At 59.0% G+C, this 19,339-nt stretch overlaps 1 protein-coding gene across 5 annotated transcripts in view; it reads left to right on the forward strand.

Annotated features, from left to right (window-relative positions):
• TUB (TUB bipartite transcription factor) overlaps positions 1-19,339 on the forward strand; it is an 81,681-nt gene that overhangs the window by 58,458 nt on the left and 3,884 nt on the right. For 2 of the 5 annotated variants that reach the window (XM_027578993.2, XM_027578996.2), the window contains 10 exons: positions 9,595-9,646; positions 10,107-10,269; positions 12,155-12,298; positions 13,512-13,679; positions 14,666-14,787; positions 15,272-15,469; positions 15,917-16,029; positions 16,923-17,040; positions 18,603-18,701; positions 18,929-19,100. In XM_027578993.2, the coding sequence (XP_027434794.1) occupies positions 9,595-9,646; positions 10,107-10,269; positions 12,155-12,298; positions 13,512-13,679; positions 14,666-14,787; positions 15,272-15,469; positions 15,917-16,029; positions 16,923-17,040; positions 18,603-18,701; positions 18,929-19,100 (1,349 nt within the window). Of the gene's footprint in view, positions 1-645; positions 804-9,594; positions 9,647-10,106; positions 10,270-12,154; positions 12,299-13,511; positions 13,680-14,665; positions 14,788-15,271; positions 15,470-15,916; positions 16,030-16,922; positions 17,041-18,602; positions 18,702-18,928; positions 19,101-19,339 lie in introns of those variants that run through there. The other 3 variants (XM_027578997.2, XM_027578995.2, XM_027578994.2) reach the window with 3 other exon arrangements.

Raw genomic sequence — 19,339 nt, forward strand, 5'->3', positions numbered from 1 at the left:
GGGGAGTGGAAGGGGCAGAAAGGGGAAGGCCAGCCTCCACGCTTCGGATCTGCAGGTTCCCCCAGACCTCTTCGGTTCTTTTCAGGCCTCAGCTCTTTCCCCGCACCGAAGGGTCCCACCCCCCACTGCTCCTCCCATTCCCCAACTAAGCAGCGGTTCCCATCCCTTGGTGGAGATAGGTAAGCCAGGCAGGCAGGTAGGAGTTAGAAATATCCCCGCTTCACAGAGAAAGAAACTGACGCTCGGAGGTCTGGGGACCCGCCCAGCGGCCGCGGCCTTAGCCCAGGCGCGGGCGCGGTCACGTGTGCGGCGCGGGAGCCCCCGGGCCTTCGGGGAAGGAGCGGGGGCGGGGGCGTTCAGAACGCCGGCGCCGGCCGGGGGTGGGGTCTCTGCCAGGGGCGGGGCGAGGGGGCGGGGGCGGGGGCGGACCGTGGCGGCCGCCACGCAGCACTCGGGCACCTCGGCGCGGGACCGAGCCCTTCCAGTGGCGCCCGGCGGTGCCGGCCGGCCTCTCCCGCCTCCACGCGCGCGCACGCCCGCCGCGGTCCCGCGCACTCCGCCGTTTCGCCCATCGCGCCGCGCAGACAGCCGCTCGCCGGGCCCGCGGCCGGGGCCCCGGCGTGCAGCGCGGGCCTCGGCGGGGCCCAGCGCCCCGGCCCGGGAGGATGCGGCCCGGGGCGGCCCGGGAGCTGAGCAGGGCCCCCGCGCCGTCCCCCGCGGGCCCCGGCTTCCAGAGCCGCAGCCGCCGCCCCGCCCCCGGGAGACATGACTTCCAAGCCGCATTCCGACTGGATTCCCTACAGGTACGCGGGCGCCCAGCCCACCCTCCCCCCTTCAGCTTGGGGGCGCGGGCTCGGCCCACTACCCTCCAGCGCTCGGGGCGAGCGGCGCCCACCACCCCGACCCGGGGTGCCGGGCCTCCGTACCCATCCCATCCCACACTGCGGGCGCGGGCTGGAGGCGCGGGGCCTTCCTACCCCAACTTTGGGCCCCGGGCGGACTGAACCGGCCTGCCCTGCTCCGTCTCTCGTCCGCCGGGGCTGCTGGAAGGGGCCAGTGCTCTGGGCCTGTGTGGGCCGTGTTGGGTTGGGCAGCGCCATGTGGCCGCACGGGGAGGGAGCGCACTGCTCTGAGCCCCCCTTCTAGGCCCAGCACACCGGGTCACACGCCGGTGTAGCTGTGGACAGACACCCGTACAGCTGCAGGCATGCACCCCCCCGTGGGTGCATCGGGCCACAGACACTCCTGCTGGTCTGTTCACACACGCAGAGCATGAATTCCTGGAGACAGTTATTCTGAACCAAGAGTACAGGCCGCTCATACACACATGCACCCCATACGTCTCCACCTACACTGATTCTTGGTCTCACACAGGTGTACTCCTACTCTCTGTGCCCATAACACATCCTGTATTTGGACAATACCTGACACCCGTTACCCACTCACAGGTACTACTCATATCAGAGACTCGGAAATCCACTTGCAAACAGGTCTATACCTGGACACCCACCAACTCACAATACATAGACCGCCTTTACATGCATAAGAGCATTCATGAAAGCACGGGTACCCTGTGCTTTCCCCAGACTCTCTGGTCTGTCCCAAGGATAGATGGGCTTTGCTGGTTGCCTCGTGGTCGGGGTGGGGGAAGGGTGTTGGAGGCTTCTCATACAGGTGCAGGCCTTTCCCCCATCCACTCTTCATTCTCTCCATTACCCCTGGAATAGAGCTCATCGTCATGGTAGCGCCAGATCCTTGGCCACCTATTGGCTCCTGGTTGCCATGGGCTACGGGGCTGTCTCCAGGCCTCCCAGAGAGGCATGTGTGTAAGATGGGTGCTGGACCGCTGAGGGCCACTATGCTATTGCCTGCCGAGGTGCTCATGCCTGCGGGTTGGAGGAGCAGACCCTCAAGACCTGCCTTGTAACACAGCCAGCTCTTGGGAAGGGACCTGATTCTAGTCACCGATAGAAAATACTTCTGACAGAGCTCTTCCAGGAGTCCAGACAGCATCCAAAATGGAAAACCAGCTGAAACTGCCTGAGGCTTGTTAAAAGCATATCCTTCTGCAAACAAGCACCTGTCACTGACCTGGGTATTCAGGGTTTCTCCTGAGAACTGCTGTCTCTAAGCTCCTTTGGAGGCTCTAGGGCTTCCCAAGTTGGAATTTGTGGGTGCCCCTCCCACCAACATACACACGTGCACACACACGAGTCACCCATAGGGTTTCCTGCAGACAATGCAGTTACACCTCAGAGTCTCCCATAGATCAGGGAGATACTCTCATCAGGAGACTGGTGCTTTGCTGACTCAGGAGCTGCTACCCTGCACCGGGCATCCAGGCTAGGGGCACAGGTAGTTTGTGGAGCATCCTGGCTTGACACATCTATGCCGAGGACCTTCTAGAAGACCGTGCAGCCCCACAGAGTACCATTAACCTTTTCTAGCTGCCCAGTAGAGGTGCCTGGGGAGCACCTGCAGGCTGAGTGGCCTCTAACGCTGTGGAAGTACGAGTATGGGGGGGGCACTTGGCAGGGTGGTGGCCACAGACTGACTTAGGAGGATAGGAAGAGACAGCACTTGTGGCTGTGGATATGATGGTGTGTTTAGGATCTGGCAGAATGGGGGTCCAGGCCAGATCATGGGTCAAGGAAGCCTCTTCCAGAAGCCAAAGACCAGAACAATGTGTAGAGTAAGTGCACAAGTCTTAGAGAAAGCCTGCCTCTAGGAAAGAGGCCCCTCGGGAGGTGGGCTTGTCTCTGGGAAATGGCTTTGTCCTCCAACAGCGCCCAGGGCACTCGCATCCTTCACGAGGTGATTTGGCACTTGCCCCAGCCTAGGCCCAACCACCCTATCCCCCCATTCCTTTCTTGGGCCCGAACACGCCGCCTGGAGCACAGAATCCTATCACCCTGGAAGCCTATCCCTGAGGAGCAGCTTGGCACCCTTGTGGCTCTACCTGCTTGTGGTCCCATTGCTCTGTCACCCCTGCCTTCTTGCTCTGTGGCAGGGAGGGTGGGTCTCGAGCTGGGGGCAGGCTATAGTCAGAAGTTGCCAGAATCTCTCCTGCCTTGCTGGGGTCTTTCTGAGCATGCCCTGGGCCTGGGAAAGCACTGGACTTTGGGTGTAGACTTCCAGAACGGGGAGACCTGAGCTGAGAAGAGGAGATGCAAATTGCCTCTCGCATTAACTGGGCTGCTGATTGCAGTTAAAGCCACATGCCTGTGTGATCGCAGAAAACTGGGGCAGAAGACAGGCAAGGCCGTTTACTTGCACGTGGGCACGTGTTTCGGTATGAGGTTTCCCCAGTGTCACAGTATGTCAGAGCTGGAATGCGTTGTTTGGTTTGGGGGAGAGAGGTCGGTCGATTTCTTGTTAGCTCTCCTGGTGGGGGTTTTACTCCCTCTGTGATGGCTGCACCTGCGTTCCCTAGGCCTGGCTCATTTTCTTTGAAGCAACTGCCAGTTGGCGATAATCTTCTTAAGGGTAATTGTGGCTCAGTTTATAACGATCATGGATTAATCTCACATTCTGACTCAGAAGGGAGCCATTTAGTTTATAAAGTTGAACGATTGGAATAATGTTTTGCCTTTTGACTTTTTTCTATTAGTAGTACTAATAATTTTCACTTCTGCCATTTTCTCTTCGTCTGTGTTCTTGAGTATTAAATGCCCCTTCTCCCTGGCTTCACAACCTTTTATGAGTTGCAGGTGGAGCATTAAGAGCGCAGGAGCGATGGCGGGCCCGGTCCTCAGTGCTCTTTCTGCACTGTCTCCCCCCAACCCGACTCCGAACTCCTGGAGAGCAGGGACCCCACTTGGTTCTGAGCTGTGTGCCTGGCGTGGCCCAGCACAGACAAGATGCGCACGACTTTGAGTCAGAGGCATCCCCAGATGGCTTTTCAGACTTTCTGGCTTTCCTGGCTGCACACCCGGGTTCTCAGCACACCCAAGGGATGTGGTCTCCCCTCAGGGAAAGGAATAGTGCTGGGCAGGCGTGGCCCTGAGTCAGAGAATGAGCATCGCAGCTGGAAGGGCCCTTACAGCGTACGGGCTGTCGGGTCCGCTGTGTGAATGCACCCTTCCATCACGTGGGGCTGACCGTTAGAAAGCTCTTCCTTGGGGTGAGCCTCAGCATGCCTCTGGGGTTTCCCTCCTCTTGGCTCTTGTGAGGGTCCTCCCACCACTTCCGGACGACGCTTTCTGGGGAGTGGAAGGACTGCTGACCACGCAAGACCTGGCTCTTCCAGCTCCGCCTGTGTGGGAAGCCTCAGGGTGCCGGGGATGCTGTGTTGGCCGTGTCACCTCCAGCAGCAGGGAGGAGGAGCAGAATCTCTGGCTACTCCCAGCCCCAGCGCCCTGGGGAAGTTGTCCCGGTGCTGCTTTGGGTGGAAGGAGCAGGCACACAGGGGTGAGAGAGAGGACTCGGTGAGCAGGGACTGTGCGGCTCCCCTCAGGTTGGTCTCTGCCCTCCTCCAGCAGGCATCTGGAGACACCTGCAGCTTCCTGGGTGCTGTCCCACCCCGAGCAGAGGGAGGCTGTTACTTCCTCGCTGGGGACCCTGCTCCCGTTGTTGACCTTGGCCCTCCCTGTCATGGGGGACAGCTTTGGCTCACTGACTCATCACCTTGAGGCCTCTGTAAACAGAACTCCAAAGTCTCATCAGGCTGATGTCAAGCCCTGTGTCCCCCATTCTGCCTGTGTGGGGCAGACCTGGGTTTGGGGACCCACATGTAAGACATGACCTTCTCCTGTTAGGTTTCCATTGGTTAGAGTCTGCAAGCTCTCCAGTGTCTTCTCAAGTCCTACTGTCTTAATGAACAGTTTAGTATCACTTCGACTTTGTGTCACCTATAAGTCTTCTGTGAGGCCTGCCTTGTCTAGGTCATCAGTAAACACGCTAAGCAAGGGAAGCAGGGTGCTGGAAACCTGATTATGGCATGCCTTATTGTTGCAAAAACCTGTCTCTTTGGAGGAGCACGCCACTCACGTTGCTTTATCTTGCCACTAGTGACTGTCACTGGTGCTTGTGATTCCATGTGGCAGCCTGGCTGTTTGGTAGGTCTGGGGGCATGTGCCCTGACTTGCTGGTGGACTGGGCTCAGTCCTGCTGATCACTAGGTCTTCTAGCTCTTCAGTGAATCTGTTCCATGATCTTACCTGGGACCTGTGTAAGATTGATCGATCTACAGACTATGATTTCTTCCCCCATCTGAACAGAAGGCTGTATTTGCATACTTTGAGCAACTCTCAGATTTCTTTTTTGTTCTTTAGAGATCACCAGCTGTGGCTCATGGCCCTCATTTGCATGACCAACATTAAAATCACCTATGTTTCTTGCTTCAAAAGAGAAAATGAGGTGAGGGATTGATTCTGGGCTAACTTCCCCAGCAGTTCTGAATCACCAAGTCAGGGCCGAATGTGCATAGCAGTTTTAATGACGTGCTAAGTTTGGGAGCCCATGGCAGGAATGGAGAGGGCCCATCCTGGGAGGCTGGGACTCCTGTGAGCCCTGCTGTGGGCTTCTCCCTTTTGGGGCTGCCCCTGTTCCCACCCGTACTGTGTTTCCCTGGTGTTCCAAGCAGCCACTAGGGGCAGATCTGGGCGTGCTCGGGTGGGGGTGGGGAAGTCTGGCATAGGTACAGGGCTTGCAGCCTGGCCCCCTGGGTGGTCCTTCCTCCTCTGACTCCCTGGGTCCAGCGGGGGCAGCTTCTGCTGTGACTGAGTGGAAGGAATGAGGGCATAAAAGGGGAGAGTGAATTGGGCTTGGAGTACGGGTCTGTCCCTAGGTAGCCTGGCCCCCAGGGCTCTGGTCAGCTCTGGTGGGTTAGCTGAGCATGCAGGGGGTGGAGTCTAAAGAGAGGCAGGGTCCCGGCTTCCTAAATGTGTTGTCCACGGCTGGCTTTTCCATCCCTTGGGAGCAGTGCCCGTGCTCTCATTCGTTATCAATCATGGTTTTCTCTCCAGATACCTGTTGGGCAGCTCGGGGGAGGCAAGGGGATATGGAGGGGCCGTCTCCCTGGGAGGCGAAGGGCCACTTCGTTGGCCCTGGGCAGAATGGGTGGATTGGTGGACACGGCCGACTGGGTTTCTCCGACCCTCAGGAGCCAGTAGCCGGTGCGTTCCTGGATCTCCCTGGTCCGGTCCCCAGCAGGAGGCGACCGTAATGAAGGAGCCGCCAGGGTCAGCTGGAGGACCCATCCATCAGTGCCCTGTCTCCTGCCCGAGGCTCCTGGCGGGGCCGCAGCTGCCAGACCAGGCTTGGCAGCGATTCCGTAATTGGAGCCCGAGTTGTTAAAAAGCCATTACTTTCTCCTCTGTGGTTATCATTTAGTGTTGCCCAGAACAGTGCCCATCGGGTAGAGGCAGGCCAGGGGTGGCGGCGGGACAGGAAGGAAGGAGCCCTGGTGGGAGCTGAGGGGCAGGGCTGCCTGGAGGGGTGGGGCTGGGGGCGGGGCCTGCCGGGGAGGGGAGAGGGGTTTCCTTCCACTCCCTGGACACAGCCCCACCTTGTTGCCGTGGTTCTCAGCAGCCGCCGGGTCTTGCGGGGATTTGTTCTAGGTCTGGGGCCGATGTGCGCCTCAGACACAGTGCTGTCAGGCGGTCCGGGCTCGTCCCTGCCGGGGGCCCGTAGTCTGCTTTCCTAGAAACAGGGCCCTGGCAGGAACCTGCTTTCCTGGACGTGCCGTCGTCCACTCTTGGAGCCACCGCTCAGAGCTGCGTGGATTGCGGGCCCTCCTGGGGCGTCCTGCGCAGCCAGGCACGTTCTTCCTCACCCCTGACCGGAGGCACGAGGCTTCTCCCAGCCGCGCCCCTGCACATGCCGGCCCCCCCGCCGCTCCAGTGTGCCCAGCGGAGTGGCGGAGGAGGTGGGGCGTGGCTCTCCAGGCACTTCCAGGCTATCCGAGTTTCTGGAATCTCTTCAGAAACTTACCCCTTTTCATCCATCTTTCTGTGAGGGCCGGTGGTGAAGTCCATTCCACCTGTAATCCTGCCAGGATTACTAAGGCCTGCGGCTCTGGCTCTTTCTGCCGGATCAGGGAATGGAGGTGGGGCCAGAGGAGGAGGAAAGTAGCCTCCTTGCCCGCTGGTGACCTGTGGAGAGGCCGGGCAGTGGGATGGTAGCCTGGGCTAGGAATGTGCGCCGCCCCCGCCCCCCCCCCGGACGGATAGGGACACCAGAGCCACCTTTGTCCATCGAGCTGCCGCTGTGACCCGGCGCTTCTGGAGGTGGCTTTGCTCGTGTCAGCTTAACTCGCAGGCGGATGTCCCCTTTTCTGAATGACCCTAGATGTTTGCGTCAGCACCACAGAGGGCGGGGGCTTTGCCCTGCTCCCCAAGCTCAGTCCCCGGATGACCTGGCTGTCCCTGGCCCTGCCCTACGAAAGTGCAAGGGACTTGCGCCATGTCAGGGAGCCATGAAGCTGCCTCCTGCCAGCAGGATGTGGAGCCGGTGGTCTCGTGGAGGCAACATGGGCCCCTGTGGCCAGGCCGCGAGCATATGACTGAGATGGCGGCTGCCCCGCGTGGACCCAGGCACAGAGCTTGGCAGGCAGAGCATGGCTGGATTTCAGGCCCTGTTGTTGCTGTCAGCCAGTGCCACGTGGAGCCCAGAGTGCCGTTTCTATCCATCTCCCGCTCGTTTTTAAGGAATCCGCGTTGCTCATGCCGCAGACCCCGGTGGACTGTGGCGTTTGTGGACTGAGCCCTTGAAGTTTGTGGGAGCGGATGCTTGGCCTTGGCATTTTTCAGTCAGGCCGCTGACTTAAGGTGGAGAGGCGACTGACAGAGGTGTAGCCTCTCAGACCTGGCAGGGCCCCCAGGCATCTTGCTCACCCTAATAAACTCATCCTTCCTTCAGAACTCTCACTGCCGCCCTCTGGCCTGGGGTGCCCGCTTTCTCAGATGGCACTCCCTCTCCCGGCCAGCTTGAAGTGTTAGGAGCCGGGTCCCTGTCGCCTGCTCCTGGCAGTGCCCTCAGGGAGTCCCACGTGCAGCTGTGGGCGACTCTAGGTGGACCGAGGCCTTGACTGAGAAGCACGTCTGTTTAGCAGTGTTTTCTCTTGTGTTCTGGCAGCCAAGGCTTTTGGAGAATCAGGCTGTGAACAGACTCAGAGCACAGTCGGGGCTCCTGTTGAGTGCAGGGCAGCCCCTGGGTGTCAGGAAAGGCCTTCAAGTAAGGAGGACAGCTGCCAGTTAAAAACGGGCAGTTGTCTTAGGTTGTGGCTGGGGAGGTGGGTGGGTAGAGCCAGAGGTGGGCGGTGGGCTGTGGACTCCATGGACTTCCTGCCACACCCTTGGCTGGCTCCCCCGGCACATGGACACACAGGTAGTTTGGATGAGCCGAAGGGACACTGCAGGTTGATGATCGTTGCAGGTAGAAGAGCTCCTCTCGTCAGGAGGAGGTGGCACTGGCTGCAGCTTGTCTTCGGGGTGACCCGCCCTCACCTTCCCTCCTTAGGCGTGTGCTGTGCTCACCCGCACACAGGCGCACCCGCTTCTCACGCAGGCACTCACCTGCCTAGCTGCACGGTGTGCTCACACATGTAAGTGTCCTCATGTATCTGGACGCCTCCCGGTGTGGGCACGGCACGACGTATACTTAGGGCTTCGCATACAAACCTGATGCACTCAGGCATGCCTATGCAGGTACCCACTCAAGGTCTGGTTCAGGGGCAGGCCCCAGCATCACTGGGCCAGGGTAGTCAGGGGGTTCCCAGGGCTCATGTCCTCAGACGTCAGCCCTACTACCCCCAATCTTGGCTTTTATAGAATTTGGGGCTACGGCTCATGGATGTATCTTGGACTAGAAGGAATGCTAAGTGGTCGGAGCTCCCTGATTATGCTTGTCTTCCTGGGAGGCAGGTCCAGTCTATGTGAGTTGACACTGCCCGTTCCAAGACCTTAGGGACTCAAGGATTTGATGCCCTGGTGCCCCCTGCGCCATGTTGGCTGGTTGCTGGGCTGTTCCCTGCTGTGCTGTGTCTGCCTGCAGATACCCCACCCAGTGCTAGCCCTGCCCTCAGGGGCTGGTTGGTCTTTTAGCTTCGCTCTCCCAAATGAGGGGACCCTCAGCCTTCTTTAAGAGGGGGAGGGGGTGGGCAGCACCTCCATTCTGCCACCTGGAGAGCCAGGAGTTTGCATAGAAGAGGAAGGAGTCTGCCTCAAAGGATCCAGCCTCCTCTAGGAAGGACGGAAAGACGGGAAGAGCTGGTGAGATCTGAGAGGGACCTGGAGCCGACAGGCGCCTGGGTCTGGAGCCCAGCCTTGGGCTTGGCTTGCACCTGATGCCTCTGGACAGGTTCCCCTGGATCTCAGGCATGTCTGCTCCTGTACTTACCGGGGCCGGGCTGACGAGGAATTCCTTGGGTCAGCAGTGACCCCAGCAGGAGAAAGCTCCTAAAGTGGCCAAAATATGGCTCCCATCTTTCCGTCTGGAACCAGTTTCCAGATAGTAGCTCCACCCTTCCCCCCTCTCCTCTGTACCCAGGAGTCATGACGGGAGGGGTTTAAAGAACCCAGATGTGCGGGGGGTGGGCTCTGGGTTTGTGGCAGCCGGCCGGCAGGCCCTGAGTGCCCCTGTCTCCCTCTGCAGTGTCTTAGATGATGAGGGCAGCAACCTGAGGCAGCAGAAGCTGGACCGGCAGGTGAGTGGGGCCGGGGCCGGGAGGACGGGCAGTCAGCACTTACCATCCTGGCTGGAGAGTGAGGATTGTCTCCCTTCCTGGGGTGACCCTGGCTGGCGAGGAGGAGGCTCTCACAGAAGAGAGGCGAGCCCTGTCTTGACCAGCTCAGTATCAGCACTGAGCTTTTGCCAGGCAGGCAGCTGGTGGCTGCAGTCGGACCATTGGACATCTGTGCCGTGGTCCTGCCGGGGCGGCCACCTGGGCTGACTTGTGCCTCCTTTTCCTGGACCCTGAGTCTCCAGGTGCCAAGGGCACAAAGCCTCGGCCCAAAGTGGGCTGTGGACCCCCTGGCAACCCCCAGAACCGAGCTGAGCGATCAGGGCCTTCTCTCTGGTCCCAGTTGGGAGCCTGCTGTCCGGGTGGAAGTGACGGGCTGCGCTCTCAGGGCCCGCCGACTTCTGTGTCTGTCCCGTGCCTGCAGCGGGCCCTGCTGGAGCAGAAGCAGAAGAAGAAGCGCCAGGAGCCCCTGATGGTGCAGGCCAACACGGACGGGCGGCCCCGGAGCCGGCGGGCCCGGCAGTCAGAGGAGCAGGCACCCCTGGTGGAGTCCTACCTCAGCAGCAGCGGCAGCACCAGCTACCAAGGTAGAGCCTGCCCTGGGGCGAGCCTGGGGAGGTCCCCGTGCTGCGGCCTCGCGCACCCCTCCCACCGGCACTGCTTCAGGGAGCCCCTCATGGACCTCGGCCGGCCGGGGCAGGTGAAGGGCTCCCCCCCATCAGGGGCTGCTCAGGCCGGACGATGCCCAGCCCAGGTGGAGGGAGGCCAGGACCTGGACCCCGGGGCCCCTGCATGTGCTCAGGCATCCTGAGGCTTTGGTCACCTTGGCAGGTGTTTCTTGAGCACCGACTGTGTGCCTAGGGCAGGGCCAGGCCTGCAGAAAGGCTGCAGCCCCTGTGGAGAGAGCGGATCCCACCCCCGTCGGAAGATAGTTTCTGCTCACCTGTGACTGTGAGCAAGTCACTTACTCTCTGGGCCTATTTTCTCCCCTTGTAAAGTTGAGGAATATCCTGTATCTTGGGGCTTTGAAAATTGAAGCGGCCATGGTATGTCCTGTGGTCCAGTCATGAATGCTGTTCCCTGCGGACACTGCCGCCCAGGCTCGGGGGGCGGGGGCGGGGAGGTGGTGCCTTTGCCCAGTGCCAAGCCCTGAGGAGGCGAGGCTGGCTGACCTGGGGTCCCTGGTTCCGAGGGCCCCTCCAGCCCCGCCTGCTCTGCCCTCTGCTGGCTCTTGGTGTTAAATGCAAGGGGGTTGGTTCCAGAGGCTGAGGGGGAGGGCGGTTGGCATCAGTGAGAACTGCTTCTCCCAGCGAACAGTTCTTCACTGACCGTGCTCATCCATGTTGTATATTCATTTTTTTAAATATTTATTGAGGGCTTACTTTGTGTCAGGCTCTGAATTAGAGGCTGAGGGTCCTGGGGAAGCACAAAATAGGAGTGTTCTCTGTTCATGGACCTGGAGGTCTAGGAAGGGAGAGTTAAACAGGTGGTCCCAGGTGTGCTTGGCGGAGAAAAACAGGCTCTGTGAGTGAACGGCAGAGAGACTGCTCCCAGATGAGGGCCAGGGAAGGCCTCCCAGAGGAGGTGACACCTGAGCTGGAATCCACAGGTTGAGTGGGAGTTTAGTTGGGGTCAAGGGGGCCAATGTCTGGAGTGAGGACCGTGCAGACGGTGGGACAATAGAGCAAAGCCCCTGTGGCAAGAGGGAAGGCACTGAAAGCGCCAGGTGGGGCTGGGACTTGGGGTGCCCGGGAGATGAGGGGTGTGCCGTGAAGGCCAAGGCCAAGTGGAAGGGAGCTGGAGGGGCCGGACTTGGGGGAGAATGGTGGTCTTCATCTTACGAGCAATGAGAAATCATTCAAAGACTTAAAGCAGGTTGGGGTTCTGATGTGTGGAGACTGTGGAGGCCACCCAGCTGTGACCGTGTTGGTGTGTGCAGCTCCTTGTACCCAGAGCCACCCTCCTGCTTGGGGTACTCTGGGTGCCGGGCTCCCATGGGCTCGTCCCACGCGGGCCAGTGCAGGCTCCCTGGAGTGCTTGCCCTACGAGTTCTGGGCTCTTCTAGGGAATGCAGCCTTTTCCGTCTTCAGCACCTTGAGTGACCCACTTTCTCCCAGATGCTCTCCCTTCCCCTGCCCAGGCTCACACAGTTTGCTGGTCCAGAGCTCTGACTGCGTGCTTCTTGGTTGATCATGCTGTGGGCCAGCCTGTTGACTATCACACGGGGCTTCAGGAACCACCTCCTTCCAGCTCGGCCTGCCCCGGCCCTTTTGTCTTGTAGAGGCCCTGGCAGGGCTTGGGTGGTGGTGGGGCCCTGGCAGATGTGCTGAGAAGTGAGTTCCACTTGGAGCTCTGGTCTCACCTAGGGCCCATGTTTCTCTCTCTCTCCCTCTCCCTCTCTCTCCCTCTCTCTCTCTCTCTCTCTCTCTCTCTCTCTCTCTCTCTCTCTCTCTCGGGCTCTCACCTGAGCAGTTCAAGAGGCCGACTCACTTACCAGTGCGCAGCTGGGAGCCGCCCGCCCAACAGCACCAGCCTCAGCCAAGAGAACCAAGGCAGCAGCTGCAGCAGGGGGCCAGGGCGGGGCCTCTAGGAAGGAGAAGCAGGGGAAGCACAAAGGTTGGCTTGCCTCCACGACAGCCCCTCCTCAGGAGGCCTGGCTCCCACTGGAGGGTTGGGGGGAGGCTTCTCCTTCAGCCTTGGAGGTAAGGGACAGGGTGGGACGCCTCCATGAAGGCACAGAAGGGCACTCGGGCCCCCACCCAACTGGTACTCAGGCTTCCTCTAGCTCACGGGGGTTCCTGGGCTGCCTGTGGGCACGGGCAGGCTCCCCACACTGCCAGGAAGTGAAGTGCAGCTCACCTGGGTCCAGCCCAGGCAGCCCCGCCCCCACCTGGCCTGAGCACCCTCCATCTCTGTCCTGCCCTAAGCAGCCTGCCCCATCCTTGTGCAGTACTCGGGGTTGTCACGTAGGCTTTCTCTACTCTCTGTCTAGCCCTAACTCTACCCTCTGGGCCCACAGACCGTCTGTTTTCTCGGTTCCTTTCTCTCCAGAAAAGATCCCCAGAGATCAAGGACCGTTTTGGTGGCTCCTGCCATGAGTCCTGTCTCCACTGGCTAGACGCCCCGTGTCCCCAACCCATGTGCATGGGCAGTGATTCCCAGGTGTCTGAGACGTGGTTGGACAGTGGTGTGTCAGGGTTCATAGGCTTTTGGAGCTGACTGCAGCGTTGAGGAGCATAGCTCAGCCAGGCAGGGCACTGCCACCTGTGTGGGCCAGGCCTTCTGTTACTTGGGCACCTTGGGCAGGGTGACGTGGGATGGGAGATCTTCCATTTGGGAAGGGGAGTGCAAGCCGACCTCTGTCTTTTTCAAGGGGCCCCCTGTGTTTTGAATGATGTGTGTGAGTTATGGGGTGAGTGTGTGTGCGCGCACTCGCGAGAGAGAGAGAGAGAGAATCACTGATCACTGGGAGTTGGCCATGTCTGTGAACAAGTGGTGGCCTTGGCCATGGTCACGATCGATCCTTGTTCTCCATCTTGTCTTTTTCACTGTGCAGTTGGTTTTGTAGATGCCTGTCTTCTGCCTAGGGATGTGAGGCATTTCAAACCAACCCTCGGCAACTAATGTGGGGGAACAGCAGAAGAAATGAAGCCCATGTCCCTTTGTAGCTTGTTGATCGCTAAGAGGCTGGCAGCAGTCATTAGTGTTTTTAAAAATCAGTTTCGCAGAGGGTTGCCCCCACTCATCCCTCACTCACTTCAAGGACGTCTGAGAATCCAGGCTCCCCCCCCACCCCCCCACGGGACTCAAGAGTATCCGTGGCCTGCAGGCACCAGCGGGCCAGCTGCACTGGCCGAAGACAAGTCTGAGGCCCAAGACCCGGTGCGGATCCTGACTGTGGGCCAGTCAGACCACGCTCAGGACGCGGGGGAGACGGCAGCCGGCGGGGGCACACAGCCCAGCGGGCAGGACCTCCGTGCCACGATGCAGAGGAAGGGTGAGCCCTGTGGGGGTTCAGTGACACCCCCAAAGCTCAGTCCCAGGTTCTTAGATGCACTCTTCTTAAGGAGCATGGCCCTGGTAGGGGGCACAGTGCGAGACCAATGAGAAACTTGGGTGTAGGGGCCCCTGATAAGGTCAAGTTCAGGGAAATCAACTAGGGAAAGCAACCAGTCCACAGCCCAGCCTTCTCTCCCCACCTCCATCTTCTGTCCCCAGGGAGACCCAGGTTTGGAGACAGGTTTCCTTTCCCTTTGCCTCCTTTGAAAAAGGTCCTTTTGAAAGTGTTTCCCCTTCATCTGTTGAGCTTGGGGAGCAGGGCCAGAATGCCCAGAGGCAGGGCAGATCCTCCCAGGAAACCTGCTGCCCAGTTTCCCCACCAGGAGCCCTGCCCCAGGGAGTCCCTGGCACAGGGTGGCAGAAGGAAGCCCAGCAAGGCCACACGTTCCAAGAAATGAGATCAGGGCTGGCTTCCTGGAGGAAGGGCCATCGAGGCAGCAGGAGGCTGGGGACGACAGCATTCCAGGTGGGGAGAAATGTGTAGACAGAAGGCCACAGGCAGGCTGGGAGAGGAATCAGTGGGCCACGTGCATCAGGCTGGGGGAGGAAGGAGCGGGGCCTCTCCCAAAGCAAATTCCATGGCCTGTGCCAGCCGAGGCCACCAGTAGACACAAAGGCTCCCAGCACAGGGTCAGCTCCATTCAGTCCTCGCTGCCCAGGAGATGGGCGCTGACTGCTGGAGAGGGGGGTCTCATGGGAGGACTGAGCGGAAAGCTGGGGGGGTGGTTACACCCTAAGGATGGTGGCCAGCCCCAGCTCGTGCATGCAGTCGAGAGAACGTGTCCTTCCGTGTGTTTGGATGTGTGTGTGTGGACGCGTGTGTGGACGTACGGCCGTGTGTGCGTACGGGTGACTCGGTGTGTCGGAGTGGGTATTGGCCGCGTCTGTGACCGCTCGTCCCTTCCCGGTCCCTGCGCTGCCCAGGTGTCCCCAGCAGCATGAGCTTGGAAGAGGAAGAGGAAGAGGAGGATGAAAACAGCTCGAGCTCCTCCCAGCTGAACAGCACCACCCGCCCCAGCTCCGCTACTAGCGGGAAGTCCGTCAGGGTGAGGTGCTTCTCCTGCCCGGCGGGAGGGTGGACAGCGGTGCTCAGAGCTCTGCTCGTCCAGGTTGGAGGGCGAATGGGTGTGAAGAAATGGAGAGTTGGCTCTCTTGGGACTGGGCCTGGAAACCGAGCAGGAGCTTTTCTCGCCGGGGCTCTTCTGTTCTCTCCTGCCTCCTCTTCTCTTCAGCCAGGCCAGGAGTCGGGGGACAGGTGCTCGAGTTGGTTGGGATGGCCCTGAGAACCTGCCCACATCCTCCATCCCCCCCCCCCGCCCCCTCCCCGGACAGCTGAGGAGCTAGCTGCTGACCCCAGGGCCGGGATGGCCGGGCCCACGGCCCAGGGACCCTGCCCCAGTTCCCACCACCACCACCACCACCACCACCACCACCACCACCACCACATCAGGGGGCAGCTTTGGGTCCCGGACCACCAGTTGCAGCTGCTCAGGGTCTCTGGGGCTTGGGCTCCTTCTCTGTCCCCTGTAGGAGGCAGCCTCAGCCCCCAGCCCAACAGCCCCAGAACCCTCGGCGGATGTGGACGTCCAGGATCTTGAGGAGTTTGCACTGAGGCCAGCCCCCCAAGGTATCACCATCAAGTGCCGCATCACGCGGGACAAGAAGGGGATGGACCGGGGCATGTACCCCACCTACTTCTTGCACCTGGACCGTGAGGATGGGAAGAAGGTGAGGTTGGCCCGAACTTGCGGTTTCCCTGAGGCAGGCTTGAGGTCCTGTGGGTTGGAATGTGACTGGAAGCCTCAGGTCCAACACTGAGCTTTCAGTTCTCCCAAGGGATAGAAGCCTCCGTGCCCGGTCTGTGCATACCTTTGTGTTAGCTGGTCGTGTGTGTGTGTGTGTGTGTGTGTACGTAAGTACGTGTGTGTACGTAAGTACGTGTGTGCGTAAGTACGTGTGTGTGTGCGTAAGTACGTGTGTACGTAAGTACATGTGTGCGCGTAAGTACGTGTGTGTGTGCGTAAGTACGTGCGTGTGTACGTGTGTGTACGTGTGTGTGTGTACATGACCATATGTTCAGGAGCTGGAGCCAGAGAGCCGTGTGTGTGTGTCAGTCACACCCATGATTGTGACCAGAGGCTGGGCCTGGAATGTGACCTTCCTCCCTTCCCCAAGGTGTTCCTCTTGGCGGGAAGGAAGAGAAAGAAGAGTAAAACTTCCAATTACCTCATCTCTGTGGACCCAACAGACTTGTCTCGAGGAGGGGACAGCTACATCGGGAAACTGCGGTACTAGCACTCCCCTAGGGAGCAGGTGGGGGGTGGGAGGGAGGGGCAGGGCCAGACTCCAGAGTGGGCATGTCTTGTCCCTGAGGGAGATCTAGGTCAGGGGTCAGATCCTCTCATAGAATCCTCTCTGTCAGCTCCAACCGTAGGCCTGGGTCCGTGCCAGCCTAGAGCCAGACTTGGGAGATGGAGCTCACATACCCTACCCTAAGCTGCTCCCAGGTCGGTGGGGCATAGGCCCATGAAGAGGGATAGGTCAAACCTCAGGAAGTCACTGAAGATGTGGGCCACCCTGGAAGAATTGCCTTGGCCCCATGGTCAGTGCCAGAGGGCAAGGCTGTGAGTGAGCCCTTGAGGGAAGAAGAGAGCACAACCTTGGGGTGGGGGGAAGGCTCTGAGCTAGGCCTCAGAGCTAGGGGAGTGTTTGCCAAGGAACAGAGTGCCAGATTTGGGGAGCATAAATCAAGCTTAGAGGTGAGGAACTAATGCTGGAGATGGGGCTAGACCAACACTCAACAGGCTGGACAGGAGAGGAGTCGTGTCATCAACTCTCCATGAGATGTTGAGTGCCTTTTGCAGTCTTGCCAGATGCCATCTGCTTGCTCGCCTCCCATGAGGGGAGCATTCCTGCGCCTCCAGGGAAACCTGTGGAACCGAGACTTACCTCCTGGAATTTCCCTCACTCAACTAAGATGCCCTTTGATTCTATTCAGAGCGAGTCCATGCCTTCTCTCCATGAAGGACCTTCAGAGATGGGGATTCAGGGTGCAGTGTGCTCCCTGGTCTGCTCCTGGCCCAACCCAGAATGCTCTGCAGGCTCCTCATGGGACAGACTGAGCTGCTTCCTGCCCTAAGGCAGAGGGTGCATGATCCTCTATTGATTGCCTGTCCTTCAGGTCCAACCTCATGGGCACTAAGTTCACCGTTTATGACAATGGAGTCAACCCTCAGAAGGCATCATCCTCTACTTTGGAAAGTGGAGCCTTGCGTCAGGAGTTGGCAGCTGTGTGCTACGTGAGTCGTGCGTTCCTGAGTCTCTGGTCTCCAAGTTAGACATGACACTGAGGACTTGCCCGGTCTGTGGGCTCTCCCATCTATCTTTGTGAACAGACAAGACTGTACAGAGTTGGGCTGTCCTCTCTTGGCATGGCCCCTGTCTGTCCTCAGAGCTCAGACCACAGAAAGCCATCTGCCTGGGGAGCTCTGGGAACTGGGCTGAGCTCTATGCAGCCCAGCCTGGGAATCGCTGGGAAAGGAGGCAGCAGGAGGCCTGAGTTCTTGTTGGTGCGTCCCTCCACCCCTCTCTCCAGTACCTGGGCCCTGCATGGACTACAAGGCCCTTTGCGTAGTCATCTCATGGAATGCACGACCTAAGAGCTCAGTCCTATTTCCTTCACTGTATAGATGAGGAAACTGAAGCTGAGAGGTTGGGTCACTTGCCAATGTCATACAGCACATTGGTGACCAAAAGGGAATTCTACTTATTTTAAAATGAGGGATTGGTACCCCCATTAATCTGGGCCTGGGTACTTGGAGGCCAGTTGGGAAAGCCATAGCTGTTCTGTATGAGCCTCTGGTGCCACCTGCTGGTCACCTTTGGGGAGGCAGCCCGAATCTCTTCAAATGCTTATTGAGCCCAGCTAATACTGTTTGAGGTCCTGAGGATACGGTAGTGAACAAGAGATGCAAATTTATACCCTTATGGGACTAAAATCCCTAGTGGGGAGACAAGCTATAAAACAGATTTATAAGTAAAACAAATAAATAAATGTGAAGAAGAAACAATCAAGCCTGGAAATGAAATGTTCAGATGTGTGGAAGCTTTTAGTAAGGATGGCAGGGAGGGCCTCCCTGAGGTAGCACTTGGGTAACGCCCAGAAGGAAGGGAGAGCCAGCCCTGTAGGTGTAGTGGAAAACACAGCCAGTGCTAATGTCCTGAGTAATTGGCAGGTGCGAGGAATGGGCGGGGGTGGGGGGGCGCAGAGCATAGCGCAGAGGAGAGTAGGTGGTGGGGAGGAATGTGGTGGGGCCGTACCACGTGAGGCCTCACAGTCGAGACCTTCAGCTTTTAATCTGTGTGAACAGTGGAGGCAAAGGATGTGACTTAATGGGACTCGCTGCTGTGTGAACAGGTGGGGGGGGGGCAGGGCAAGGTCGGAAACCAGGAATCCAGATAAAGACTAGTACTGTGATCTCAGGGAGAGATGGTGCTGGTCAAGTGGTTGAGTTCCAGATAGAATTTGAAGGGAGAGGTGACATCATCTGCTGATGGATTAGAAGTGGCTTGTGAGCCAAAAGAGAGTAGGCAAGTATGACTCAAAGTAGGTTGCCTGAGCAAATGGAAGAACTGAGTTGTCAACTGAAGCGAGGAAGACGGGAGGGAGGAGCTGGTTTGGGCAGAGTGGAGATCTGGGAGCTCAGTTGTGGACGGGTTAAGTGTAGGGATGCCTGTTAGACATTCAGGTGGAGATGGTGAAAACTAGCTCGTCAGCTTTACTCCTTTCCTCCTAGTCCCTCCATTAGGTAAGTAGAGTCCTCAGATGGCCAGGGTTGAGTCCTCCCTCTCTCTTTCCCAGGAGACAAACGTCTTAGGTTTCAAGGGGCCGCGGAAGATGAGTGTGATTGTCCCAGGCATGAACATGGTTCACGAGAGAGTCTCCATCCGGCCGCGAAACGTGAGTCTCTCCCCACCCCCGTCATCCCATCATGTGCATGCGCTCCTGGGAGCAGAACTGCAGCCGCGCTCTGCTAGGCGTAGGGGACGCCGTGGAAGAAGCCCCGGGGCTCTAGGCGGAGGTCTAGGGAGATTAAGGACTCCGTCCCTAGGGCAGATCCCTTTTTAGGGTGGTTGTGCGGCCAAGGCACGGGGCCAGGCGTGACTCAGGCGAGGCTGCCTTCCCAGGAGCATGAGACGCTGCTAGCACGCTGGCAGAATAAGAACACGGAGAGTATCATCGAGCTGCAAAACAAGACCCCGGTCTGGAATGACGACACGCAGTCCTACGTACTCAACTTCCACGGGCGCGTCACACAGGCCTCCGTGAAGAACTTCCAGATCATCCATGGCAATGACCGTGAGTGTTTCCGCCCTTCCTCAGGACTGTCCCTGTGACACCCAGGGCCTTCAGCTCAGGGTTCAGCTCACCCAGCCCGGCCTTCATAGGCCAGAGCTCAAGGATGTGGGTTACATGGCTTCGATCAGAGGTCAAAAATTCTCTAACCCTATGACTGGGAGGCCCTTGGAAGAACTTTCTTTGGAGCCCTAACCCTAGACTCTGTGCACTCAGCAGAGTCTCAGGTGTGGGAACACCCT

The sequence above is a fragment of the Zalophus californianus genome, chromosome 11 (assembly GCF_009762305.2).
Source record: "Zalophus californianus isolate mZalCal1 chromosome 11, mZalCal1.pri.v2, whole genome shotgun sequence".
NCBI lineage: Eukaryota > Metazoa > Chordata > Mammalia > Carnivora > Otariidae > Zalophus > Zalophus californianus.